Source organism: Pezoporus wallicus, unplaced genomic scaffold (genome assembly GCF_028554395.1).
Source record: "Pezoporus wallicus isolate ANWC-B61680 ecotype Strahan unplaced genomic scaffold, APGP_CSIRO_Pwel_v1 contig_7553, whole genome shotgun sequence".
Classification (NCBI taxonomy): Eukaryota; Metazoa; Chordata; class Aves; order Psittaciformes; family Psittacidae; genus Pezoporus; species Pezoporus wallicus.
Genome location: NW_026635101.1, coordinates 117,176 through 144,878, shown reverse-complemented (window position 1 = coordinate 144,878; position 27,703 = coordinate 117,176). Strand labels below are relative to the sequence as shown.

General features: G+C 46.6%; 2 protein-coding genes across 2 annotated transcripts in view; both read right to left on the bottom strand.

Moving 5' to 3' along the window:
* MEA1 (male-enhanced antigen 1) overlaps window positions 1-27,703 on the bottom strand; it is a 215,945-nt gene that overhangs the window by 158,832 nt on the left and 29,410 nt on the right. The window lies entirely within an intron of this gene.
* ABHD12 (abhydrolase domain containing 12, lysophospholipase) lies at window positions 9-27,703 on the bottom strand. Its single transcript, XM_057402859.1, has 13 exons — window positions 27,441-27,703; window positions 13,721-13,845; window positions 12,873-12,978; window positions 10,560-10,679; window positions 7,674-7,704; window positions 5,728-5,773; window positions 4,475-4,604; window positions 3,132-3,169; window positions 2,881-2,960; window positions 2,091-2,173; window positions 1,333-1,411; window positions 957-1,084; window positions 9-528 (listed from the first exon to the last, which is right to left on the bottom strand). Exons 1-13 carry the CDS (start codon window positions 27,599-27,601, stop codon window positions 489-491), a joined length of 1,167 nt encoding a protein of 388 aa, XP_057258842.1. The 5' UTR covers window positions 27,602-27,703; the 3' UTR covers window positions 9-488.

Sequence of the window (27,703 nt, the reverse complement as noted above, 5' to 3'; positions counted from 1 at the left end):
CAAAAAAGGAAAGGCAAAACATGTATTTCCTAGAAAGAAAACACCTCAAACTCAAGCAAGACAACTGCAGTCTGGAGACACGGCAAAAGCCATTCGCTACAAATGAGTCTCTACATGATTCAAACCAGCAGCAGTATTTAAAGGTGAAACACCCTTGGTCATGACACATAGGTCTGAGGAATGTCTGTCCCCAGCAGTACCAAGCTTCACTGGCCAGGCTTCCTTGTGCTTCTGTTCTTCGTGGTTTGATACTGGCTGGTATCACCCCTCCACATCCACGTCAGAAAACAGACCAACAGCTTCTTTCTCCTTCCATGACGCCAGGGGCTGGAGTTGCCAAGGGTACACAGCAGGACCGGAGTCGGAATCCCTGAGCTCCTCTAGTGCCAGGGATGGAAGAATGGCAGACTGACCCACAGGGAGGGGGAGGAAAAGGAGGGAGAGGAAAGGAAGAAAGGAAAATCTCTGTGCTGCCAAGCAGCTGGTGTTCAGTGATGATGCTCTTGTTCAGATTTTCCCAGGAATTCCCTAGGAAAGGAAAGGACACAGCAGTGACACTCAGCTCTCCTACACTCTGGTACAAGCTGCAGCCCGCAGGTCTTCCCATTCCCCTGGCAAACACCAGGGCTCAAGCAGTTGCAGCTACAGGGAACAGCCCTGAGCAGTGCTCACCTATGCTACCAGCTGAGTAGAAGAGCCAAGCAGGAGTCGCTGCTCCAGACAACTCCTCCAGAGCATCCCGCTCACAGCAGAGATGAGCCAGAGAGCAGTGCTCCAGCCTTCCGTGCCTCCCCTTCCCAAACCCTGCTTTGCAGGAGGGGTTTGTGCTAAGCCAGCCTTCTGGAGACCATAGGGTCTCCAACTGCTTGTTGCCCATCTCTCTTGCTGCTAGATGCGTATCTCAATGTGCCCCAAGCCCCCCAGCCGGAGGAGCCCCTCTTTAGCTGGGCTGTTACCGCAGTATTCGAGGTAGCTCTGGACTCCTGTAGATGTACTTGTGCCGGTAGCCGAGGTCTGTGTGGAACGGCACAAACTGCACCTTGTAGTCCCGGAAACTCCGCGACGTCGCAGCGATGTTGTAAAGCTGAAAGCAAGGGGAGGCAGGTGAGGGACACGTGTCACCCAACCCAGCTACCCCGTCAAACCAGCACCCTGCTCAGGGCGGGTTACGGGCCCTGGCTGCAACCGCTCTGCTCTAGTGCCATCCATGCTCTAGCACCAATCCCTTCTGACTATGTACTTCTACATATTCCTATTACTTTTTCCCTGGCTGGGATGCTGTTCCATCCATACCAGCTACCAGATCAGTTTGCAGAGTCAGCACATGCGTACCTTCTTTCCCAGATGAAATGGTACCACGGGGTCATCCTCAGCATGAAGGATGAGCAGGGAGCAGGAAATGTATTTCACACTGTAAGAGAGACACCAATGTCACAAAGGCTCAGAGCAATCCCGTCATTCCCCAAGACCAACACACTTGGATATTCAAGGAAACTGCAATGACAAACGTGTCCTGTGGGTCATTACCTGCAGCTCAGATCTTGAAAGCACTATTATCTGGGCACCGTTCATCTGATCTACAGAAAAACCTAACTGGTGGAAGGCATCCTTGTAAAAGCTATTTAGTGCGCAGAGCAGAGCAAAGTGGCTCACCCCACTGCAAAGCAGCATCCCCCAAGCTCTGGTTTGGCTTCAGTACAGGCTTTTGAGTCGAATGCTCAGTGCGAAGAGACAACGTTATTACACATAGGGGGACTTACAAATGAACAGCAGAGAAATTTCCCCAAACCTTCAATGCCCCAGTGTAACGTACACTTGATAAGCATAAATCACATGGCCCAAATCAGCATATCCCCAAGCACTCTCTGCTGCATCTGTCCTTATTAAGAACAATTAGAAAGAGCTCCACAGTTCAAAACTGTGCTGCACTCAGGGCTGTGAGAGGAACGGAAACCCCTTCAGCAAGTATAATGCTTCAGCAACAACAAGCAGTAAATCAAAAGCAGAGTGCAGGCTGATCTCTATCTCCCCTGGTGCTCGCCTCAGCTCCCTGCAGCACCAGCTCAAACCCCAGCAGAGACACAACTCACTTCTCATCGTTTGCAAACTTAATTCCACTTGTCGTGATGGGGTCAAGGAAGAACCAGTCAAACCCAGGGAAGTATCTGTATATCTGAGAGGATATAAAAGCGCATTAGCGGCAGGCACCAGCAGGACAGTTACACAAACAGCAGTAACATGGCCCATGTTTCCACCAGCATTACTTTTCCACTCCTGTTTCAGGCCCATCTCAGCAGCCTGCTCAGGAGCAAGCTCTCTGGGTGCTTGTACGATCAAGGTCTCCAGGTATCCCGCTGCTGCTGACAACAGCTCTCTTCTCGGGAGACAGCTTTATCCCAGGATACCTCACCAACACGTGACCATGTCAGATGGAAGAGATGGCCATATGAGAGTGAACTCACTGGGGAACCCATGCAAGTGCAAAGGCGCCACAAAGACGGGGACCAAGAGAAGCCCAGCTTTGCCATCACTATGCTCATAGCTCACAAAACAGCCTCCCGCAACAGAGAAACTACAAGAACAGGTTGTCCACTGTTGAGAGCAGAGCCCATCCTCCCATCCCTACATTTATTGCCCTTTCTGATCTCAGTTTGTTTTCTTGAAGCATGCCCACTTTGGTGTGGGCTTTGGTACTGCTTCTTGCACTAGTGCTCCCAGGAGCTGCCCTAAGTGCAGCTCTTTACCCCTGATGCTTATAAATATCACTGCTGCCCCACAAGCTGTAAAGTTGCCAATCTTCTGCATTACTCCTCACTTCTGATGCTTAATTTCTAAGCACACAATTACGTGTTACTAGTGTGAGAGCTGCTGTGTACTTGCCACAGAAAAGGGATGACTTCGTGCCTCCTCCCGTATGTTGGTGAAAGGAGATTCCAGGATCAGGGCATCCGGGGGAGTTTCTGAAAAGCCAAAGGCAGCGTGCTGCAATGCAGGTGTGCAGGCAGCCAGTGAGGTCAGGGTCTGCTTTGGGAAAGCCCCTGCCACCACGGTCACAGCACAGATGTGTGTGGAAACCTGGGCCACCAGCAGGATGTAGGCTGGTGGGAAGAGCATCCACCCCCCAGACTTACCTCTCTCGCAGAGGCGCCTCACTAGGTTTGTTGCAACCCTGGAGAGAACAACAACAAAGAGTTAATGTGGTGTAGTCCCTCTGCAAAGCACCAGGCTCCAGTGGTGGCAGGTGGCAGAGGTACAACTGAACTGCCTTAATATCACCCACTCACGTTGTCTGGGGTTCCCATGGGCTCCCACACTCAACTGTCTCCACTAGCACCAGGTGCCTGCAGTGAGGCACATGAATAAGTCCAAGCGAGCAGCTCACCATGTAGGCACTCAGGAGGACCTCCCTGGAGGTGGCTCTTGGCTCCCAGCCTGTCTGCTGCTGTGTGACACAGTCCTTCCCCCTCAGACAACAAGGACTAAGCAAGAGAGAGGGGAATGGGCAGAGGGGTGCTGTGTTCCATGCAGGAGTTCCATGCAGGAGTGCAGAGTCCCAGGGTGACACTGCAAGGGGTTTCCATAGCTGAGGAAGAAAGGAACAAGTCTCTCCCATGCATCTCCTTCCTGGGACAGGGATATTTCCAAAGTGGCTGAATCCTCCAGGCACACATTCAACATGCTCAGACTCCAGACTGGCTATGGTCACCAGGGAGCTCAGCAGGGGACCACAGTTCCAGGCCACTTAGATTTCAGTGCATTGGGAAATGTCTCCAGCACAATGTGATGCAAAAGGGATCCTGAACGTGGCAAGAGCCAAAGGAAAAACCTTTGCCTTCTCTCAAACAAAGCAGCATTCAGTATCACAGCCATGAAGAGGTACAATCCTGAACCACCTCCCTGACCCAGCCACACACCTGTAGGACAGCAGGGCAGGCTTTTGTGGTCTCCAGAAGTTTAACAGGCACAAAGCTCAACTCAGAAGGAATTCTTGCATTAGCCCTCTGCTCCTCCACAAATCAGAGGGGAAAGAACACACACTGCCTTGCTGAACACAACCCACCTCCAGACAGCAATGGGGGAAAGGGTATCATGCACATGCAGCTGGTGTGAGATATTCAGAGTACAAGAGAAGCCTGATGTTCTGCTCTGAAGGACACCCAGCCTAGGTTCCCCAAGGAAGAGATCAGTGCAGTCCCACTTTCTCTCCCCCAGTCAATCTGCGTTATATCATTCCAAGTGTCTTTTGTTCCAGTGCAACCTCCTGGGCAATGAAGGTTCCAGATCAATCCCTGCACAGTCATTCACTGTAGCCCTTCTCACTCTGTAGAGTGCAAAGGAGAGGCTACTCTGCAGCAGTGATGCCAGAGACCCCCAAGCCAAGCCAGCCTGGGGATTACAGCAAACAGCACCTCTGTTCAAGGTCAGTGTTAAATGTTCTTCAGAAGCTGCTCAGTCCCTATGGCGAGATGCTTACCCCGTGCCCAAGGAGTGTCCCCATATATAGACAGGGTTGTCCCCACTTCTTGCTTTGATCCAGTCGAAGACGTGAAGGGCATCATAGGTCATCCCCCTCTCTGATGGGCTGCCTACTGAATCGCCCCAGCCTGGAATAGAAACAGTCCCTCTGAGAGCCACACAAAGGGGTCAGCAAAGCCAGCCAACAACAACTAAACGAAGAGCTGGATCTCAAACACTGCCACACTGTGCTCTTGCACCTACTCATCTGCAACAGTCCCGCTCCCAAACCACAGCTGCTTCGGCATGCATGTAACCAGTATGTAAGGGGAGTCACTAACAGCATAAGAATTGGATACGAAGGGTCAAAACCCAAGCACGCTTCACAGAGCTGCAGCAACATCAGTTTGTCCATGCTGTTTGATCAATGACCTCAAGCAATTTTCCATTCTCCTGACTGGTTTGGCTCTATCACTGCTGCAGCACGTCTACAAATCTTATGCTAAGCAGCAAGCAGCACACATCCCTCCTGATACCTAATAAGCAGCCAGAGAAGCAGCTGGCAGCAGGACTGAAAAACAGGGCAAGCTCCTACAAATAAACCTTTCCCAGATGCCTTCTTGATTAAAATGCAACGGATTAATTTATTTTCTGTATCTCCAGTGGCATTAAATGCAGCCAGTGCTTAAAGACTAAGAAGGGAAAAAAAGAGCAGCAGAAGTTTGACTGCTGGTGGCACAGGGCTGGAAAACAGTCCTGGCTCCTCCTAGGGAGTTACCAACTGCTAGTGAATCATTTACTCTGTGTCTTATCTCTCCTAGCTTTTAAGTGCAAGTTCAATTCTCTATGTGACCTCAGGAAAGTCAATTAGCTCATAACCTAAAGAACACATCTAGGCAAGTTCACTAGTTTCCAGATATGCACCTGGAGGATGCCTTAACTGGATGCTGTGACAGTAGATGTGCCTGGGCCACCCTCTGCTCCTCAGCTCCCAAATCAGTGAGCCCTAAGCATGAGGACAGATAGGAGGCATAGTCCACAAAGCTGGACATCAGGAAGTGGTGCTACACAGGAAGGCACTGGAAAGAAACTTCTGGAATTTTTTTGGATACCCCTTAGGAAAACAAGAAGCAATGACTACAGGTGATTAGCTGGCATGGAGTGTTTATAAAACAACAGCTCCCCTGAGAACCAGAAAAAAGAGCAAGTTTTTTGTTGCTTTTATAGAAAGAGACCTCTAAAACCTTTCCATAATAAAAGAAACCCACATACCTCGATAATCAAATGTCACCACGTGGTACCCAAGCGAGCTGAGAACCTGCAGGAGGGAGACATGCAGAAACCCATCACAGAGACTTGCACAGCAGCTGAGCTCTTGCCTCAGCACATGGATCTAGTTTATAACATGATCAGCCTGATGTGGTAAAGCAACAACTTAAAAGCTTTTCAGTGGAGCAGGCACAGAGCTTTTCAAATATGAATCATCTCAGCCCACTGGGTTTACTCCATCTATTTCCTGGACTTAGCTGTCGATTCTCCCTTTAACAGCTTTACCCTTCAGATCCACAGATAGATATCCCGTGACTGGTTCTCCTACAGACACTTCCAGGGTTTCCAGTGGAACGATTGCTTCATTTATATTATTCAAACAGGCATAAATGTTAACATAACGCAGAGGAGCCCATTTCAGGTTTCAGAAGGCTTACATCCAAAACAGGTAAATGATGTATCATTAAGATTTATGTTACACCCAATACTAATCCTAACAAAATCTGTTAAAAGCAAGTCAAATATTAGTTCAACTTGCTCAGAGAAAGTGCCTTGTTACAAACAGTGCTACTGTTCCGAACTAGCATTGTGCAGCATGAACCCAACAGCTCTGCAGGAGAGAAAAATCAACACAAAATCACAAAAACATCAAAGTGGTGTTGCTTTCATGGCCTAATTGAAGTGATCTTACGATCAGGCTACACTCCACACCTCCTAATGGACTAAAGGGAATCATCTCATCGCTTTATTTCCAGTGTAACTGAAAGCTTCACAGCCTGAACAATGACTGTTACTAGGTCACATCACATGAATGCAGTAAAAAGAGAAAAGGAGGACAACAGAAAGGAGGGGTGTTCAGGTAAGCTGGCAATTCAGCTCCTCTGTTGGGAGGACTGTGGTGGTGATGGTTTCTCCCTCTTCCCTCTGGGATCCATTCAGGGCTAATTTTCACACACTTAAGACACGTACTGAAGGCTTCTTTCTCCTCACTGGCCTATGTTTCCATGTCACCTCATGCTCACCCTTGCTGTACTTGGTTGTGTCACTTCCTGGCACTATCCATGGGTTATGCTACTCCATCATCATCCCTCTTTTAATACCATTTTCCCACTAACAGTTATTTGGAATTTATAGTAGCAGACGCAACTGCAATAGCTTCAAAATCCCTTTGGTTTCTGCTATTCAGGTCTCTTCAAGCAACACTTGCTTCTCTTTCCTTGGCTCTAAATCCTTCAAAGGGGTTCCCTTGGGAGGGGACAAGGTCCATACTGTGTCAAGGGCAAAGCCATTTACAGCAGAGGTATTAAATGCAGTTTTTCCACTCTAGGATCCACACTCCCAAGTCACTGTTTCAACACCCTCTTGCAAATCACTATTCCAACATCAGAGAGAAAGGCAGTTCTGTGTATACACCACCACACGACAGAACAACAACAGAATAATCAGGTAAAGTATTAATTAACAAATGAGATGCTGCTTCTACCAGAACCACTGTGTACCATTTTTATATGTCCACTTACACACTGAAGCCCCTGACTGGGCTTGCAGAACACAAAGCTCCTTGCAAAGTTTGGTTTTTAGCTTCCCAAGGTGATTTTACTGCTAACACATCACATACAACCCAGCCTTGTCCAAGCCACCAAAAATAACCTGTTGACAGTTAACTCATCTTGTACTTTTGTGGAAGCATTCCTGGCAAAGAACCTGGTCAGCTCAGCTGGAGCTCACAGTTAACAACAGCAAGTAATAGGTTTCAAGTATCTTTTAATATGGCAAGTATGCTCCTGGCTTACAGACCCCTCTTTCCCTTACACTCTTCATACCTGGAGGAGATTCAGAGCCCTAAGCTATCTGCCTGTTGGGAGCGAGTTGTAATGAGCAGTCTCCTCACGCCTAGGCACATCTGAGGTGTTAATGCAACTGCTTGGACAACACGTGCAGCCGCTTACCTTGTAAAGCTCCACACGGTGATCCCCTCCTCTGGTGGCAGCAATTCATGAAGGGAAGAGGAGACATGAAGAGGATTCATGAAGAGAAGACCACAAAACAAAAGAAACAAACAAGAAAACCCACATATGCACATTAAAGCCTCCAGAAACAGACTTTCCCAATCACCACAAGTTTAACAGAAACACACCAAACGTAAGGAATAGCAGAACGGCTTTGTCACAAATGTTACTGACATGCCACGGCTTTGCTGATCTATGCAGGACACAGTTTTGAAGTCAGATTCTCCCTACAGATCTCTCAGTAGGTGAAGATGTATTTTTCAGCCCACCCTCTTACCCGCCTCTTCCTGTAGTACATCCAAAGCAGACCGCTCCTGCTGGCTTTGCAGACCCTTGCTCATACCATCAGTAACTGCTGCTCCACAGGGTGTGATGCTCTCTGCAGGACTCACTATGTTAACCCAACCTGCTGGCCCAGGCTCCAAGCACAGGGACAGAAAGAACATGTGCAGAAGGCTGAGCAGAGAAAACCAGAGCTGAACACTGCAAGTCCAGAGGAAGAATTTCCTTTAATATCTGGTTTTGGTTTGAGGTTTTTTGGTTTGGTCAGTACAGCCTCTAAATCAAAATGCCACTTCCCAGTCCAGCCTCTAAGAACACATGAACTTGCCAGCCAAAAGCTGTCAGCTCCAACTGTTCTACAAAATACCTAATGCAGCCAGAAACACAAGGGGTTGCCTGTAAGGACTTCTGAAGCATGTAAGGCTGAAGAAGATATACTTGCTTAGAGAAGTCACCTTTGACATCCCTGACATCTCCCCTCACTACAAGAGAGACACTGAGTGCTGGAGTGGGTCCAGAGAAAGGCAATGGAGCTGATGCAGGGCCTGGAGCACAAGTGTGATAGGGAACGGCTGAGGGACCTGGGAGGGTTTAGTCTGGAGAAGAGAAGGCTCAGGGGGGACCTTATTGCTCTCTACAACTGCCTGACAGGAGGATGGAGCCAGGAGGGGGCTGGGCTCTGCTCCCAAGGAACAAGGGATGGGACAAGAGGAAACGACCTCAAGCTGCACCAGGGGAGGTTTAGGCTGGATATTGGGAACAATTCCTTCCCCAAAGGGCAGTCAGGCATTGGAACAGGCTGCCCAGGGCAGTGCTGGAGTCACCATCCCTGGAAGTGTTCATAAACTCAGGCAAAGCAGAAAGCCAAGGCAGTGCCTTTACTTATGGTTAATGCAGCCTGCATCAATAAAGCAGCCCTTTGACAAGAGACTGAATATCCAGTGAAGAAACATACAGCAATATGTACAAAAGCTGAAATGGCAAAGGCGATACACCTCCAGCCTCCCTAATGTGCAAAGTGAAATACGTGATCGACCCATAGCTCAGGACTTCATCCCAATAGCACTTGGAGAAGCAAGAAGTAAATCTAATCGATATGCACATAACAGAGATACTGGTCCCAGATTACCACCATTAAGCTGCAGAATAGCTTCCATTAGTATCGTTTGCTACACCAAATAAAGGCAGGAAAACAAGTAAAGCAGTATTAGAAAAACAATGCAACAATTTGATTAAACCTTTAGGGTCAGTTTTCAAAAGCCCATCTGCTCGTGCATTTCCTGGCTCCCAACATCCATCTTCCACACCATACCCTCTTACCAAAGAAGAGCACTGCTAAAACAAGAACTTGGGTGAAAAAGATCAATGTTCCTGCAATGTAAAGGTCAGTGAACCTTCACTACCAGCACAGGTGAAACAGTTTCTTTGCTTTGTATCATGGAACTTGCATTTCTGCAATGCTTCTGCTCTTGCAGAGTATCTATGAGCAGACATCAGCTTCAGAAGAACATGCACTGGCACTCCAAACTCAGAAAGGGGCTGACAAGATATTAGTAAGGAAAAAGACCATGCTCTAATCAATGAAGTAAAGCACTGTATCATGCAGAGATGGGGCAGTAAGGACACAATTCTGAGAAACATCCAGGAAGTCTGAGGCTGTGCTAACGTTTCTTAAGCATCCAGCGACAAAGTACAGAGAACCCACCTACTCCTCTAGCTGATACACATGGTCGGCTATGAAATTGCAAGGTTTAGAAATGCTCCTGTTCCAGACAAACATCCTGCATGCATGCAATAATGAAACAAGGCCAGCCCATTGCCTTCCTCTTTCCTTCTGATTTTGCTACCTCAGAATGCGTTAACTACTAAAACAAGCTCACAAAAGGAACTGGGAAGTTTATTTACTATGTGTAAATCACATATACAGAAGCACTAATGCTATCCCCTTGATCCAGAGACCACTATACTGCAAAGAACGAATTCTCCCTACCTGATCTAGTAAGTGTCACAGCCTCCTGGCAGAAAATACAATGCAGACTACAGTATCAGGTGTCTCCAATAACTGCAAGAAATCTATTCCACATTCAATAAATGGAGAGACGCAACCTCTTAAAACATGCTTTCCTTTTAAGAAAGGAGTAGCATCAAACTGCTTTTAGATTTTATTTTGGTTCTAATCATAGAATAGTTTGAGTTGGAAGGGACCTTTAAAGGTCATCTAGTCCAACCCCTGTAATAATCAGACCACGTTCAACTAGACCACGTTGCTCCAAGCCCTGTCCAACCTGGCCTTGCATACTGCCAGGGATGGGGCATCTACCACCTCTCTGGATAACCTGTGCCAGTGTTTCATCACCCTCATCATAAGAGGCCTTCTTCCTTATATCTAGTCTAAATCTACCCTCTTTGATACCATTACTTCTTGTCCTGTCACTACAGGCCCTTCTAAAAAGTCTGTCCCCATCCTTCTGATCAATGTATCAAAGCTGTGGCAAACCAGGAAAACACAGCATGACACAAAGACATCACTTTTTAATGCCTCACCTTGTTCCCGCATTCCCATGCAAGTAGAGGATTACAGGGTGACTAGATCCTAAAGCATCTTCAAACCACAACTGATCCTTCCCTCGGGCATTCTTCCACAATGCTGCAGGGACCGTGTGCCTGTAGAAAGAAGGAAAATAAACAGTCAGACACTCATTTCTGCCATTTGAATGTTGAGTTTTCCTGATCAACTTATTACCTCAGTTCACACACCCCCCACACGTCTTCACAGAGCTGTCATGAGTGACAAGTGGCCAGATTTAAAAGGCAGTGCCCAGGGTTATGTCTACATTTTCACCTCCCATCACGGTTGCCTTCAAAACTCAGGTCTGTGCAAGGCATCCAACTTCACAGGCAAACCCAAAGCACAATTACTGAACTTGCCACTGTTCTGGAGAAAGAATCTCAATTCCTCAGCTTTTAAGGCATCTAATTTCTTCAATTAACATACTTATACACCATAAACAAGACTGACAGCTAGGTCAGCAAATGTTCAGCATAATCCAAGTCAGCTGGCTTTGGAAAGCGCGTTCAGTAAGAAGCAGAGCTGATTCCATAGTCAATCTGAGGAAAAAGAGGCACTCGGATCCAGATGAGAAGATCATGTATGTTGCTTTCAGACACCAGAATTTGAAGTGGGTAATTTCTCTAGAAGGTGTGGACATGCCCACAGCCATCTCAAATTGTTGAGAAGGGGGCAAGCTTACAGCTGTCAGAAGTAACTGAAGTACTCACATGCCTTTCTCCTCGGAAGACAAACTGTCTGCCACGCTTTCCTCATAGATGTAAAGCTCAGAGGACACACAGGGGGAAACGATGGAAAAAAGTCTACTCTCATGCATGCAGGCAGCAAATAAGGAGTTCCTGAGTAGGAAAAAAGCCCCAGTAACTGCAGGACTCAACTTCTCCATCTGTTCTGCCTCAAGACTTGGGCAAGCTTATGAACAAAGGAGGCTGAGGACTTAGTTTCAGAAGCATACTGAATGCAAGACCTTACACTGGCATTAAAGCAAGGCTCCAAAGTTTCCTGAAGACCTCCCTCATACATATCCAGACAAATGACACAGACTCTGAATTGCCACCACAAGCTGGAAGTTCTTTTTTAGTAACGATACACAGTACACTTGTAAGGGAAACAAAAACCTCCCCACTGAAACCTAAACTTATTCAGCAGCTTAGCAGGCAGAAGTAATTGTCCAGGTGAAGATACAGATCGTTATTTCTCAGCCTACCCTGCCTGCAAAACCTGAACTTCCAGCTTCTGAACATGTCTTTCACCAAAATCCACTTAAAGGGAAGGAACCATCTTTATGCAGCAGGATATCACCATCCCATTCGAAAGGTTATACACGCTCAAGTGAAATCTCTACTGCACTAGTGGGAACATACAAATAACACACATAACTGAAACCACCAAATTCTACAGCTTAGAGATCCAGCATCACTGTCTGCATGAAGGAACAGCCCCCTTCCTCCACACCCAACGTGGTGTCTGGCCCTTTTTCAGGTGTTTCCTGCTCTTGCATGTATATTCAAATTGCAGGCACTTTTTCTTCAAAGCTAGGAGGAACTTCTCTGTGGCTCTGAAACTTCTGGTGTTGAGACACAACAGACAGCACTCGTGAGAAACAGAGGCAGAAGCTGGTTTAAGCTGAGGTAATAACACGCGAAGTACCAAAAGCAGAGGTTTTCAGACAGAGAACCAGTCGCCTGAGCCGATCCTGGGTACCAAGGAGGTAAAATGAACTGCCCTTGCCTGGAAACAGAAAACCTTCTTCAAGAGGACAGAATGACAAGGGATGTCTGACACTGTCACTTGTCTGATTAAGAAAGTAAACCGTGTGTTCCATTCTCACCCACTCTCCAAATCCTACATATGTTTTATACACAGAACAGTCTTCCTCCTACTCTGAGCACTTAGATCCTGTTTGCCTACCTTCCCCCACATTTATTTTTGCAAAACAAAACATGAGCAGCAGTTGAATGACAAAACTCCTTGGGTCTCATCTGATACGGAGGCATGGTCTTTGTAGCAATGCAGACCAGTAGCCTTTACAATTCCAAATGATGATACCTCTCTGAACGCACAGGGTATCCAGTTTCGTTTCATGCATTACTGATCTGAGCTCAGGTGAGTTCCAGAGACCCACACACGTTTCAACATCAACTCAGTCAATTGGCAGAGGAAAACACAAATGTCCACAGATCAGAGCAGGCGAGGGCTGCCACATGCACAGCAACCATAAGCACCACTGAGAACAAAAAGAAGGATAAAGATGCACAGCACAGACTGCATACAACAGGCTTCCTTACCAGACTCCAATGGTTACATCCTCCTCTGGCTGCAGGTAATAATTACAGGTGTGGTTTAAACCTTGATCCTGTGGTCTTTTCAAGTCAATGAAATATGGGACCCTCACTGAAATACAAAGAAAGAATCACAGAATGGTGTGGGTGGGAAGGGACCTTAAAGCTCATACAATTCCAACCCCTTGCCATGACCAGGGACACCTTCCACTAGAGCAGGTTGCTCCAAGCCCTGACCAACCTGGCCTTGAACACTGCCAGGGATGGGGCAGCCACAGCTTCTCTGGGCACCCTGTGCCAGGGCCTCAGGACCCTCATGGGGAAGAATTTCTTCCCAATGTCTCATTTAACTCTCCTTCTGTCAGGTTAAAGCCATTCCCCCTTGTCCTGTCCCTACAGGCCCTTGTCAAAAGTTCCTCTATCAATTTGTTGTAGGCCCCTTTAGGTACTTGGAGACTGTTATAAGGTCTCCCCAGAGCCTTCTCTTTTCCAGCTGAACAAATGAATACACGTTCCATCCTGTGGATACTGAGGCCTCCCTTTGTGAGGAGCCAGCTCACCAGACCCACTGTACTGACAGTGTGACAAAATGCAAAGGCTAAGCAGGCACAAGGAAAACACTCAGTCCGACTGCACGAACATGTCCTCTTCTGCTCCAATCAGAATATTTTCCTAAAGTGCTTTTGGGTGAAGAGTCACTGCCTGGATAACAATTCACTGGGTGTAATTTCACGTGCTATGTATTCATGCAACTTCCTTGAACCCTTCAGACAAATGTATTCAACATACTGCACAGTTTTAAAGACGCTCCTCCCTTGCACCCCTCACCCATCCCGACAGACTGAATCACTTACCAAAGTTTAGGAAGACCAGCTTTGCCTGAATAGCAGGGCAGAGTTTTACTAGAAATGGAATGGCAATGTACATTCCCAGCAGCCAGATTATTAACTTCCGCAGTCGGAACCATAATCCATATCGCCTGTATAAAAGAAGAAGAAAGGAAAAGAGAGAAAGAGCTGAATACAGCAGGAATTTTGGGAAGCAATTTTCACAGGGATCTCTATGCTTGGCACATGTGAAAACCTGGTCATTGACTCTTTAAACTGTTTAAAGTTAGTTTTGCTTATGTAGCATCAGCTGAGGGAAGCAGAAGTACCCAAACTGTCAGCTGATGATACACAGTTTAGGAATAGGGAACAGAAACTCCCCACTGATTACATTTTAAACCACTCTGTAACAAGAGCTTTTTGTTCTGCTGATTTAAGATATTCCAGGATCTCTAGAAATGCACATCACATGTCTGACTCCACAAAGGAGCCTGGCTGCCCTTCCCATCCAAACCACCATCAGCAAGACTCTGTTTAGTTGGATTTTAACACATTTTAAGGAACTATGTGTAATGAGACTGATAAAAAAATCACACTTGATCGCAGGTACAGGCTGGAGCAGATATTCTGCCTGGTCCAGCTAAAACGGTTCACAGCTCTCAACATCATGAAAAGCAGATCTAAGTTACAAGACATTATGAAACTTGCTGTCTGCATCATCATTCCCTATGAGCCCAGACTGAGTTCAGAGCAATTGCCCCAACATGTTATTTCTGTTTTCTCCAAAGTATTCCAATTGGGAAGAATAAACTACCAAAAAAACCCTCAAACCAACACCACAGACAAAAGTGAAGGATCACACAGCAGCTAGTTATCTCAGTTTTTCTCAATATATACTTTATTGCCTCAGAATACTTACCACGTACACATCCATACGCATATGCATGCATTTAATATACATAAGGTGTAATTCTAATGATCTAGTTGATTATTTTTAATCCAGTTGATTACAGTTGCCCATTTGATGGGCAGAAACATTGAGGCCCTCAAGTATCGCTGCAATCAAGAACTAAAATGCATGCAAATCTTCCAGGCAACACAACTCCCTTTGCTTTCCAGCAGGCAGCCTCTAGGAGGAACAACACTGCAGGCGAATGAGCGACCAGCTCTTGCTGTCAGGAAGTGCCAGCAGCTGAAAGCACAGATCAGTATTTCCAAGAGGCATGAAATTATTCATCTCCCATTCGCCAATTTTAGGAGCCAACACAGTGAATTGTGGAATACCAGAATGCTTTGGGTTGGGTTGGAAGGGACCTTAAAGCTCATCCAGTTCCAACCCCCTGCCATGGGCAGGGACACCTTCCACTAGACCAGGCTGCTCCAAGCCCCGTCCAACCTGGCCTTGGACACTGCCGGCGATGGAAGATTTGTTCTGTTTGTCCTTTAGCCTCTATAATAATTCAAGTACAAATCCATCTGCACATAAACCCAAGCATTAACAGTAAGTGATGTTAGGTCTGTCACCAGGAAGTGTCAGTCAATTAGTACAAAGTAAATTTCCATTATATGCCATCAAAGGTACAGAAGATGCAACAGGCAAATTCATACCCAGTCCTATGGCTTTCATCATTGCGACATCCAAAATATTCATTATTCAACTTCAGAAGAGCATCAGAAATCAGCGACTTTTTTAGTCACATCATAGGTACCTGGACATTAAAGAGGCTGTAAGAGATGCCAATAGATCACTCAAGTCCATTCCCTCATCCTACAAAGGACACACTGCCTAGAAGAGTTGTCTGCTTAATTCCTCCCACCAACTCTTGACAAGGTACATGAATGTCCCTCTGGCAACACAGAGCTAAGCTACATGGACTAAAATTCATCAGGTTCACACAATTTCACCCCAAACAGTGTTTTCTCCTAGGAAAAGTGAAGGGTACCACAAGAAAAAGCTAAGTAAAGATTTCTCTGGTAGGTAGACAGAGAAAAAGCTATCCGTATCTCAAAATCCAGCTAAGCTACTAAACATTCCTATTATCACCAATGAGAAAGTGGGAGAGGGGAGTGAATAACACACAAACTCTTTAAATACTGGCCTTAAAAAGCTAGGATGGAGCAAGGCATTCCAGCCTTTACTGGCAGAGACCCGGCCCAGGAAAAGCTCCACTCCATAGTTCCCACCAGCCTACTAAGGCTGTACCCAGGAGCGAACAGTTAGGATGTTCTACTATGTCTCTTTTAATTAAAAGACAAATTAACAGGAATAATGGACTTAATAAAGCAGTGAAAGGCAGCTAATTTATGGCCTACGGGTTTTCAATAAGAAAATAAGAGAGAAAAGCAAAGCAAGCTGAGAGTGCTGGAGAAAGTTTCCAAACATGCAGGCTCCACCTTCGGGTTCCTCACAATATGTGACAGCTCATCTTCAGAACACACACAGCACCAACAGTGATGGAGAGAGGTGTCCCAGCCACATCTTCAAACCCAATGTTGACAAGGAGATGTCAGTACACCCATAAACCTTTTGAGCTGGCATTTGGCAGGGCAGTCAAGCTGTTCTAACCACACAAAAACACTGCCAGCTACTGAAACTTAGTCTTTTCTTTGCTGCAATTATAGCAAAAAATACTGCCTTCCTTCCTCCCAATAGCACATTGAACTTCTAAAGCACAGCAGAAAGCTGCCATAAGCGCTAGCTCATTGCTCTGTTCACAGCAGTAACACAGGACAGTGAAAGCTGCACACACAGCTCCAGAGAAGCGCTGTGCATCAGCAAACAGCACCACAGTATTTTGTCTATCTGCTAACCAGCGCTTCCATGGGTATACCCTGCAGTCTATCCCACTTCCCATTCACTTCCATAGCTAGGCAGCATGAAGGTGGCAAATGTTAATGTGGCCACAAAGGAAAATTCATTGTAGGAAGAACCTGCGCCTGTATCTGCATCAGAGCAGATACATGCAAATACATAGAAAATAAGCTCTTCAAATTGATCAGGCTGTAGGTACGGTTGAGCAGTTGTAGTAGAAATGCCTGTCCAAAGAACAGGCCTCCAGGTCTCTGTTGGCAGTGGCATCAGCTTAGACACCATACAACTGCTGCCTTAGACACATTCACAGACTTGTTTGGGTTGGAAGGGCCCTCAAAGCTCATCCAGTTCCAACCCCTGCCATGGACAGGGACACCTTCCACTAGAGCAGGCTGCTCCAAGCCCCTGTGTCCAACCTGGCCTTGAACACTGCCAGGGATTTAGGAGGAACGCAGGATGCTGGGGCATACAAGCATGTCCTTTCTCTCCCGTCATTCCAAACTGTCTATTCCCAAGGTCTCCCCTGAGGCTCCCTTACCCATTTCAGCCCAAAACAAGCTGTTGCCTATAGGACATCTCCTTTTGGCTGGAGTAAGATCTCTAGGCCATGTTTTTCCAACTCTCTGAACAGAGATGAAGTTTGTAACTTTAAGCTCCCAAATTCGCCCAGTCCAGCACCTCATTACATAGCTCCCCTCTTGCAGCCCAGACTCTCCCTCGGACTGCTTCTGTGACTCCTTCTGATTAATATCAAGTGATTAAACATTAACTTAAAACAATAAACAGTGAGAAGGAAGCCATCCAGCCAGTCATGTACAAAATCTGAGGTCCGTCTCTCTGCAAAGCAAAGGACAGCATCCCAATAAACTGGGTTAGTTTCAGAAGTAGCAAGCTCCAGCCACTGAGACCTTCGTAGGCACGTTTGGGGTTGTGAATAGGAAAGATCTTGGGTAGGACTGCAAGAATCAAGACCCCGGTGCAGCAAGAGGGAGAAAAGCAGCATCAGCACTCAGGGTAAGGGGAAGAGGAAGGCACTGCTGAGCAGGCAGTCAATAGCAATGAAATGCCAGGGAGCAGCATGCAGGGACTCGGAACACAGCAGGTTTAAAAACTGGAGTCCATAAAGTGAGGGAAAGGCAAGTTATTGTAGGACATTAATGAGCAGAAATAATGGAGCAGCCTGCAGGGAATGCAGGGCCTTTGGCAATGCCACAAGTTTCTAAAACACAGCAAATGAAGCAAGGTAGGGAAAGGCTCACACAAGCATTTACACACCCCACAGCACAGGACATGGGAGCTACATCTAGCCTTTCCCTCTCAAGCACCCCATCCTTTCCCAGTGCCATGCCTTTGCCTCTCCACAACCAGCACCTGAGCTGACTACCTCTGAAAGGTGTACCAAGAAAGGAGCAGATGCTTCTCTTATTTTAAGTATGTAGCAAACAATGAATAATTATACCCTAAGGCAACTGAACCACTGACTTTCGGGACAGGAGAACAGGCTTGGGGATTAGGGTTTTAAGGCTGTTGACTTGCCCTGAATGACCGCTCTGCATCAGCTGGTTAGTTTGCACCAGAACCACTTGTTTAAACTCCACGAATATACTTTCTGCAGAGCTCCCCGAGCAATGCTGCTGACACTGATCAAAGCTGAAGTCACCCACGCTGCATTTCAGTCAAGTTTGGCATTGAGATACTACTGTGGTGCACTCCCCCCACTGTGTTGACTGAATTCTTTAGTTTTTCACTCATTTCACAGCTGACAGCTGGTTTCTATTACAGGCACAGCCCTTTCCCTAGTCCACAGACTGGGGAAGGGAAAGCTGCCTGCAAAAAGAGGGGGGGGAAAAACCCAAACCATAAACACAAAAAGGCTGAAACTGCACTGAAGTGCAAAACAGGAGCTTGGCCCAGCTGAGTGGGGTTTCCACTGAAGCAGCACAGCTCGTTTCTCTCTACCACACTCTTCTTCACAAGGAGGAACATTCAGGTACACAAGCAAAGGTTCAAGAGCACAACCCATATAGACATCTAATGCTCCACCACAGTTCCTAAGTGCCATTTAACATAAAGCCACTTGTCTGTTGAATGCATACCATAACTGAAAAAGCACGCAGTACAGGCAAGCCAGCTCCCCAGCACCACTTAAAACCTGTTAACATGCAGCAAATCCACCAGACTTGCATGTGTGTGTTACCCTTGCAGCAACAGCAGGAATCCATAGGTTCAGACTTCATCCCTATGTGAACAGGCTCGCATTTCCAAGCTGCACAACTGTGTGAACACGAAATCCTTTTACACAACAGTTTTTGGGAGACAGCCGCAAGCCACAGGGTTTGAGAATTACCACTCGGGCTCTGTGGCTCTGGTGTCTTTTAAACCACCTGAGTGAAAGGCTCATCTGTGTATTGGAGACCTTTTTCCTTTCAATGCATCAAGATGGTTGTTTTACATTTGCTCAACTGAAGCAGCTCTGCTTTTGCTAGCAGTGATCAGAAGCCATTCCTCCTTGGAAGCCTGAAGAAAAAAAAACCCTGCTTTTGTGTTAGCAGCCATACTGCCACCTTTTAGATGCAGAACACATCCTTAGCAATACACATTGATTACAATGAACCAACAGTTCCCCGTTAGAGGCATGCAAGCAAACAAGAACATTCAACAATGCCAAAACATTACATATACTGTCAGCTGAGCATGGCTACATTGAGCTGGCGGTCACAGTGCCCTCTGTAATTGTGACCTGTTTAAAAAGGGAGGCTTAACAAGCAGTGCATGGCCATAATGCAACAGCGGTGGCTAAAGAACAGATGTATGAACAGATACAGAATCCCTGTCAGCCTCTGACATACCTTGAGCAGGGGGCTATTTTGCATCGAGACAGGAAGATTAATCCATCCCTGCTTTCATCTGTGCTTTATTCAGGGATTCCAGCTTTTAGCTATCATCCTGTTGAGGAAACAGCTCCAAAAGGACAAAGGCTTGAAAAACTAATGACAATTAAATTCAGAGCCTTTGTTAACACTACAGAACCCTGAAGAGCCAAGCTAGAAAACACATTCAGAAAAGGTGAGAAGCGGGTGTTGGAGCTTCTACTCAACTGCATGGAAATGGAACATTTTGCAGCCCTGTATATCAGCCTGTCCCAAAATTTAATGTGAAATGGGGTCCCTGCTCTGGTAGTCAAAAGAAGGCTTTACTAGAGAGAGCACAAAGCTAGCAGAAACCAAAAGAAAAGGTTATTCACTGCATTTCTGCTGGATTTGCAAGGACAAGAGAATGGCATATTTCCCCTGATTGTATCCAATCCACAGTTTCCACACTCAGCAGTATAAAGCTGACATTGTCAGCTTCACTCCCGCTTCCTAAAGCTGCTCTGCAACCAATCAGAACTTTACAAGAAGTGAAATAGGGCTGGTTTAGGGGAGAAAACACAGCCAGGCTTTTCCCCTCCTGGGAATGCCAAGAAGTCTAAAATCTAGTCTTGAACACGGTGCACACACTTTCCTCCACAAGCAAGGATGCTGCAACCTGGAAGCCCTGACTCCAAAGCTCCAGTTACATCACCCTCAATTGTGTTGGCTTCTCTGTCTCAGAAAAGCCACCCCAGGGGAAGCTTTACTGCCAGGGAAAAGCAAATCAGCCTTCAAACAGGGTAAATGCACTTACTGTGCTCTGTGCTTGCATATATCCCACTGAGAAGTACTCTTCAGGAGGTTTCTTTTTTCAGTTCTGCCACACACAGTCCTTTATTCTGCACACCTTCAGTAAGGAGAGACACGAGGCTCCACTCAACCTCATTTCACTTCCTAGTCAATGCCAATCTCTTCTGCAAGAGAAATTAATCCCCACTTTCAGTGGGTGCAAATCTGATTTTAATGTAACCATTCATGTTCAGAACAGAGGCACAGGTACTACAGGGAAGAACATTCGAAATCTTAAGCTACCCTTCTTCATCCTGTACCTGAAGTACAAGCAGGATACTATAAATGAATGGCCCACATTTTGGCCTACCCACTGGTTCTTTTGGAGGCTGAGAAGGAACATCAGTCCTTGCTATTCACACACCACCCCATCTAAAACACAAGCAGGAGGTAACCAAAGAATACTGTTATCTCTTCCCAAGAGATATGAGAGAAAAATTCTGGGTTTAAGAGACATTAAAAGAGGAATTCTATATTCAGTTATCTGTGCTTAAATCCATTCAGACATAGCAGGTACAAAAAAAAAACCAGGTATCAGGGGAAGGATTTTCTTCTTTCTTTTAAAAAGAAAATCCACAAAGATTGAACTACTTGCACTACTCAACCCTGTATGTTCTCCACTGGCAGGTTTTGTGTCAGCTATTTGCTAGATTCGGAAGACAACTTCAATGACTGGGGTCTTCATGCTCTTAGTTTGATTTCTAGAGCTCTCTCTCTGTGGCTGACAGAAACAAGAAGGCGGCTGTGGGGCTTAGCCCAAATACTCTGGAGTGTTTGTACTTTGAAAGTTAATTGCCCAGTCTAACAATCCTTTCTTACTGCTCTACTGCTCAGTACCAGTTACAATGTTGAAATAAATCTGGGTTAAACAAACACTTTGATTTGGAAAGTAAACACAGACATCCTTCCTGCTAGCTCAGGCACACTTTAAATGATCAAGGCACTTAATAGAGCCTAAAATTAGGAGATTCTGCCTGCACATTGAAACTGCTTTCAATAACGAAGAGGCAGATCTCTGAAGCTCAGTGTTGCACTGTTTTATCAGCACTTACTGCTTGGAGAGCTGCTTGCCAGCAAGGCAAAAGGGCAAAGCCCAGCCCACAGCCTACTCCTGGACAGGCAGTACTGGTGCCAGGCCAGGGTGAAAGGACCCACAACTGCTTGCAGAGGTAATCACCTACAACAGAACAAGTTCAGTCTCTGCCTCAGTTCCCACTCCAAACTCTTCCCTGCCATCCTGCCCCACTGCAGCCACATTTAACCTGTGTTCTGGTGAGCTTTTCACTACTTCACCAGCTGCCTCATTCATCAGCTCTCAGCAACCCCTCCTCCTCCTCCCAGTTTTACCAACAGCAATTGCCTCATCCTTGCGATGGGTGATACACAACATACAAAACGATGCACCCTTGAGGCCAAACATCCATCCCAAGGTAACTCCCCAGTTGTTTCTCTCTCCACTGAGACAGTTTTCAATGCAGATAACATGCTCTCCATTAGCAATGCAAGTCCTTTCAGCAAACTACAGTACGAAGTTAAGTGCTTTGGAGAAACAATTCTACCACTGATGCATCCATCAACCAGGCTGTAACCTTGACAAACCTGTCACATTTTATACTAAGACCTCTTAAGATAGGACAGATCTATTTTCATTAGTACATATATATATTTAGTTGCTAAATCGTCCTTCACTGAATTGCAAACTAACTCTTACCATTAAAATCGCACAGACTCCACCTCAGGCTTATGATTTTAAAGTCTCCTAGGTCTCCTGTTACTCTTCCAATATACCAGGAGTACTTCCTTTTTAATATTCCTGTGATACTGATTCTGTCAGAGCTACATTGAAATAGTGCTCCCACATTATAGGCACAGTGAACCCCCTTTGCTTACACTCACTCACTCTAGATGTCAGAAGCTGTCCACTACCCTAACACCAACAGCATGACACTTACAGCGCAGCTACCCACTGAGTTTCCAAAACCCAGGGGTTTGTAAGGGAATGGCTATGGAAGAAGCCTATTGACTAGTTTCATGCCCTGGTATGATTACCAAAACAATCGACCTGCCTTCAGGCTTGGAAGGATAAAATATCTTAGCTGTAGCCCCCTAAGAGGACATCGTGGTGCCTTTTAAAGGAAACTGGACTCAGCAGGCAGGACTCTCCATCTACAGCAGAAGTCCTGCTTGGATATACCTCCTGTATGTACCAACAGCAGTGCATTCTGATGACGGCAATGAAAACACTACAATGCTGTTTTCACCAAAAACAAACACATGCATATTGAATCCTGGAGGAAAACTACAGACTCATGGTGATTACCTGTGACTGCATTAGCAGAGAACTAGATTCCTGGCTCAGCAACGACATGCCATTTATAGCATAAAAGCAAGTCATCCTCAAAATTGAGCTTGTTTTAAGTAGACCAGTGATGGTCTTTGTAAGTGAAAGCAGGTTGGAAATAGACATGGGGATACTGGAGCTAAAAAGAATATCTACAGAGAAAAGTGCATATGGGAACCTGGGACTTGTGCTGATGTTAAAAGCTCAGTTTAGCTGGTCACCCTATAGTGCAGCATCACACCCAGCCCATGATCATACTCACTGTATGCCCAAAGGAATGGGTAGAGGCCAGTCAAGAAGAAAGGACAGAAAAGATCATCACAACACTGAGTAGACCTTTGTCTCTACAAAGATCTTCAGTACAGAGGTGACTAGAAAGTCCTCTTGGTTCCAGGAGTTACCTAAAACCACCCATACAGTGGGAAGTTTAGGTATGAAACAACAGAGGTCGGCAATTCACACAGCTCCTAAGTAGAAAAGGACTTGATACAAATAGCAATTAATAACGCTGCAGTAACTATTACTTCAGGCATAAGCCATCAAAGCAGAGCACGCAAAGCCAGGGGCATGCCTGAGGTCAGAAGTACGGCACTGCAATGAGATGAGGAGTTCAAGGAGACCCACACTCTGTAACTGGAGGGCAAACTGCCTTCAGCCTGAAGCGAGCACAGCTCTCCATGAGAAATGGAGAGACTTGAGAAAACTGCTCAGAGACTATGAGATGCAGGATGATACAGCGCAGATGCAGCAGGAAAATACTATGACCTACTACAGAAAATCCAGAGAGGCTCATGGGAACGTGGGACCCAGCAATAAAACCCCTAGATCATACAGACAGGCCTGCAGAAGAATGCCAGGAGTCTCAAGGTATGCTGGGGAGTAAACCGGACCTGTTCAACACAAGACACAAAGCCAGTGAAGAACATGGTGAAAAAACATAGACTTTAACAGTAACACATTGAGGCGGACAACTGAACAAAACTGTAACTCCCCACATCGCAGGAGTCTTGCTATTTTTGCTGAGTGAATTTTAAGTCTGAGGAAGAGGGGGATAAGATGAGCACAAGGAGAGAAAATTATAACTGCTGCAAAGACTGAACAAATGGGGAAGAGGATGCAGAGACCAAACACCCAGTGCCCCAAACTGGTAACCTGGGAGCAATTCAGAGACACTCACTTGGCCATAAGCTGCCAAAATAGCTGACAATGCACAGGACAAACCAGGACTTCCACACAGCCACTGAGTTCCCATTCACAGAAAAAGAGAAAGTCAAACACATGTGGAACTAACTAGGTAATCGCATTTTCTCAGAACATCAGAGCCACTGGGCACAAAAATGAGCCAGAGTGAGTACCCAAACACAAGTTATCTTCATAACCCCCTGGCACTTAAACACTGTCACCTGAAAAATGCATCATGACACAAGTATTAGAAGAATGACCATCCACACAAAACATGCATACCAGGAAACCCAAGCGCTGCACGCTGCTGCTGTGGCACCACATCACTGCATTTAATAGTGTCAGGCAAAGCAACTCAGTTCCTTTAAAAACCAAATCATTCACACACTTTTAGAACTGCTAGTGAAGTTCTTAGATAACCACCGCATTGTGTTTTACTATTACCTACGGAAGAAGAATGGCAATACCTATATCTATATATGTGCCTTTCCTTTCCGTTTGTAAACCACATAAGAAAAGCCACACGAACTACAGCACACATCAGCCAAAGCCACACGAATCTTGTTTAGCGGACACCCTGCTCTGTTACATGAATGCACAGACACACACGCTCAGTAACAGAGCGGTTCAAACGCATAGCCACCTCTTCAGAGCGAGTTTCAACTCCTGGATGAACGAGCACAGTGTGATGATAGGACTGAACCATAACAAAGGGACAAACACAGTGCTAGTAAAATGCAAAAATACTTCTGCAAGAATAAAGCTGCTCCTGCTGCTAAGCCAATCCTGTCCTCTACAAACATCACTCTGCAGTCATGGTGCTCTCTAGCCTCTGCTGAAGAACTGGACCCGAACAGACAGAGCCCTGCAGGAGCTGCCACACGATCAGCCCTTGGCTGCAGAACTTGCAGTCACTTCAAGGCACTGTGGGCTCAGTTTGCTTTTCTAACCAGAGGTTTGTATCATTTACAAACAAAAGACGGAAAGCCACATACTGAAGTCAAACATACGTGCTGTTTTCCCAAGTCTGCAGAGAGACTAAATAACAGCAGTGTGAAATGCAGGCAGCCCAGCTTCCCCTGAACACCAAATTCACTGCCACTAGAATCGCTGATGTTAACTATTTCACCAATGAGCAAGCTGCTCAGAACAGTTTGCTGTGGTACCAATCCCCAGTTCCAGCTATTGCACCATCTCCACCATCCCAGCAACCTTGCAGCATAGTTTTTACCTCAGTACGGTTTCAGCAAGCTGACAAGTTAAACTGATGTAACACACTGAAAACGCCACCCTACTTTTATTTCCAGTGGTATAAGGAATGCTGCAATAACAGCATGACTGTGCACATTAAAACAGGAGGATCTAGAGGCTTGTACAGTAGCTTGTACCCACCAAAGGAGATCCCCACTGTATATGTACCCTCCTCGTGTTCTTCCTTAAACATCCACTGCTGCCTGCTGCCAAAGGTGGGAGTGACACAGAGCTAGAAAGCTGTCTGACCTGACTGAAGGTGGTTGTTCTGGACAACATCCTTATCTCTGGGCATTGTATCTTCTTCTGCCTGGACCTCCCATTCCTGCACACTCAGACTCACGCTTCAGCAGCGTATTTGTTACCTTGGAGAAAAAATAAGCAGAGGGTATTGCCTGCAAACCATCATCTGCAGGCTCACAAAGTGAGGAAGGCAGTAAGAAAGTCAGAGAACCCAACCCAGGACAGCAGAAAAGAAAGGACAACATCAGTACAGAAGTGAGTGACTGCTCCACTTTGCACTTTACTCAGTTACAAGAATACGCCATCCTGGCAACACCACACAAGCTGATCTACAGGACTCTCTTTTAAATAAAATAGATAATCTTGACACATGGAAAAGGGAAAGTGAGTTCCAAACAAATGAGGCTTTCCTATAACGTCAAGAGTTTGGGAAGCACTGATGTATGGAATACAGCACCTGATACGCACAAAGAAAGCCCAAAGCACTTAGGTGAAAAGTGAGGAAAATTTGCCTGCTGACCATTGTTAAAGGCGTACATGGAGAAATAACTGCAAGAAACCTTTCCACAGATGGGCTGTGCTTTCCCTGCTTTCAGCAGGCCTTTGCTTCATGTCTAATAGCTGTGCTCCATCTGATTTCCACAAAGTACCTGCCTGTCAGAGCAAGCCAACAGCCTGTGCTATGTGCTCTTAGGGCTTGCTCAATGCCCAGCACTGAAGGAGTAGTTCCACTTCAGTGAAAAGTACCTGAATGCCGTTCATCCCATTTAAGAAGTTAATAAGCCTTCATTTGATTACCAGCAATCTTAGAGATTATCCACTCAGACAACGGAACCAATGTGCTGAATTGTCAAGTGTTCCAGAAGTGGAGCACTGACAGAGCCTGATCCATTGCACAGTCACTGGAGAGATGAGCCCAGCGCCATTTCCAAGTACCAAAGCCTGTCGCAACCTGAAACAGAGGGCTGACAACATCCCAAAGGATTACCTCCAGGGCATCAAATTGAATAGCTATTACCCAATAAAAAGAAAGAACATTTTAAGCCTCTGCCTTTGAACACAACAAAAATTCACACAATGAACAGGAAGAAGTTAATTTCAAATGTTAATTTTGTCTATGAGAACAGAAAAACCGCACAGAAAGTTTATCAGAGAAACAGCCACACTGGCTCATTTTCTAGATGGGCACTTTTTCTTTCTAAACGGGCTGCCGTTTTCCTGAAGCACGGCAATTTGGCTTCAGCCACCCAAACCACACAGCTCTTTCATCATTCAGTATTCCCCACACCTATGAAACGCAGTCAAAGAAAAGCATTACACTGGTGGAGATGAGACTAAAAGGTCACATCTTTTCTTCTCTAGCCCTCTGCAATTGTGAGTCGTCTCCACTCTATTACATCCCCTTGAAATCCTGTATGAAGGTGGTCCCATCTTACAAGCATCTCCTATTGCTACAGATTTATTTGTTTTTATAGAGGAACATGAACATTTTCCCACCATAAATATGTACATAAGTACGTGTTTAAAATGTTAACGCTGCCAGCAAAAGCCATCGATAAACTGTTTTCAGCAGAGCCACGCATCTGATCTACCAACACCTAAATCTGATTCCTCTATAGGAAGGAGATGCTAAATCGGATTCATTTACAGAGATGACACTGACAGACACCAGCTTCTTAAAAACATAAATAAACAAAGACATCCTACCTGCAGGCCCCTGCTCCTCCACATACACTCCCTGATGGCGACGGGTTTGTGCTAGCCGTTTATTGCAAGCGAACCTGATAGCGAAGGGAGCTGGATGGAGCCACGCTCAGGTATGAGAATCAAACCCCTCCAGCCTCTCCCGGTCAGAGCCGGGGCCGCAGGACCCGCTACCACCCCATCCCCTAGTTACGCTGCTTCACCGAGAACTCGAAAGCATCCGAGGGGACGGCACCTGCTCACCCTACGCACGGAAGCCAGGGAAGTGCAACCGAGGTAGGAATGAGCCTCAGTTCCAAAGGATCTGCCTGCCCCCGGGGCTCTTCGGCAGCCGCGCTGCTGGGGAGCGGGGAAAGGCCCCTTCCTTCTCCTCGCAACCAGTCCCGCTGCCAGCCTGGGGAGCTGCCCCGCTGACGAGCGGCTGCTGCGGCCTCAGGGCCGGTGGCGGGCGGGGTCTCTCCAGCCCCTCAGGGCCGGGCGATAACAAAGCCCGGCGGAGGAACCGGCGCTCACCTGCCCAGCGGTCGCTTCATGCCCGTGCCGTCGGCAGCGGCGGGCAGGCGCAGGCTGTGCCTCAGGCTGCAGCCCTTGTCGAGCGGCGCGGGCGCGGCGGCAGCAGCGGCGGCAGCAGCGCGCTCATGCTCCACCGTAACCGACTCGTTGCGCTTCCTCATAGCCGGGGTGGTGGCGGCGGCGGGGGCCCGGAGCGGCGGACACGGCGAGAGCAGCAGCGGCGCCGCGCTCGCGCCGCACGGCGCCACGCCACGGCACGCCGG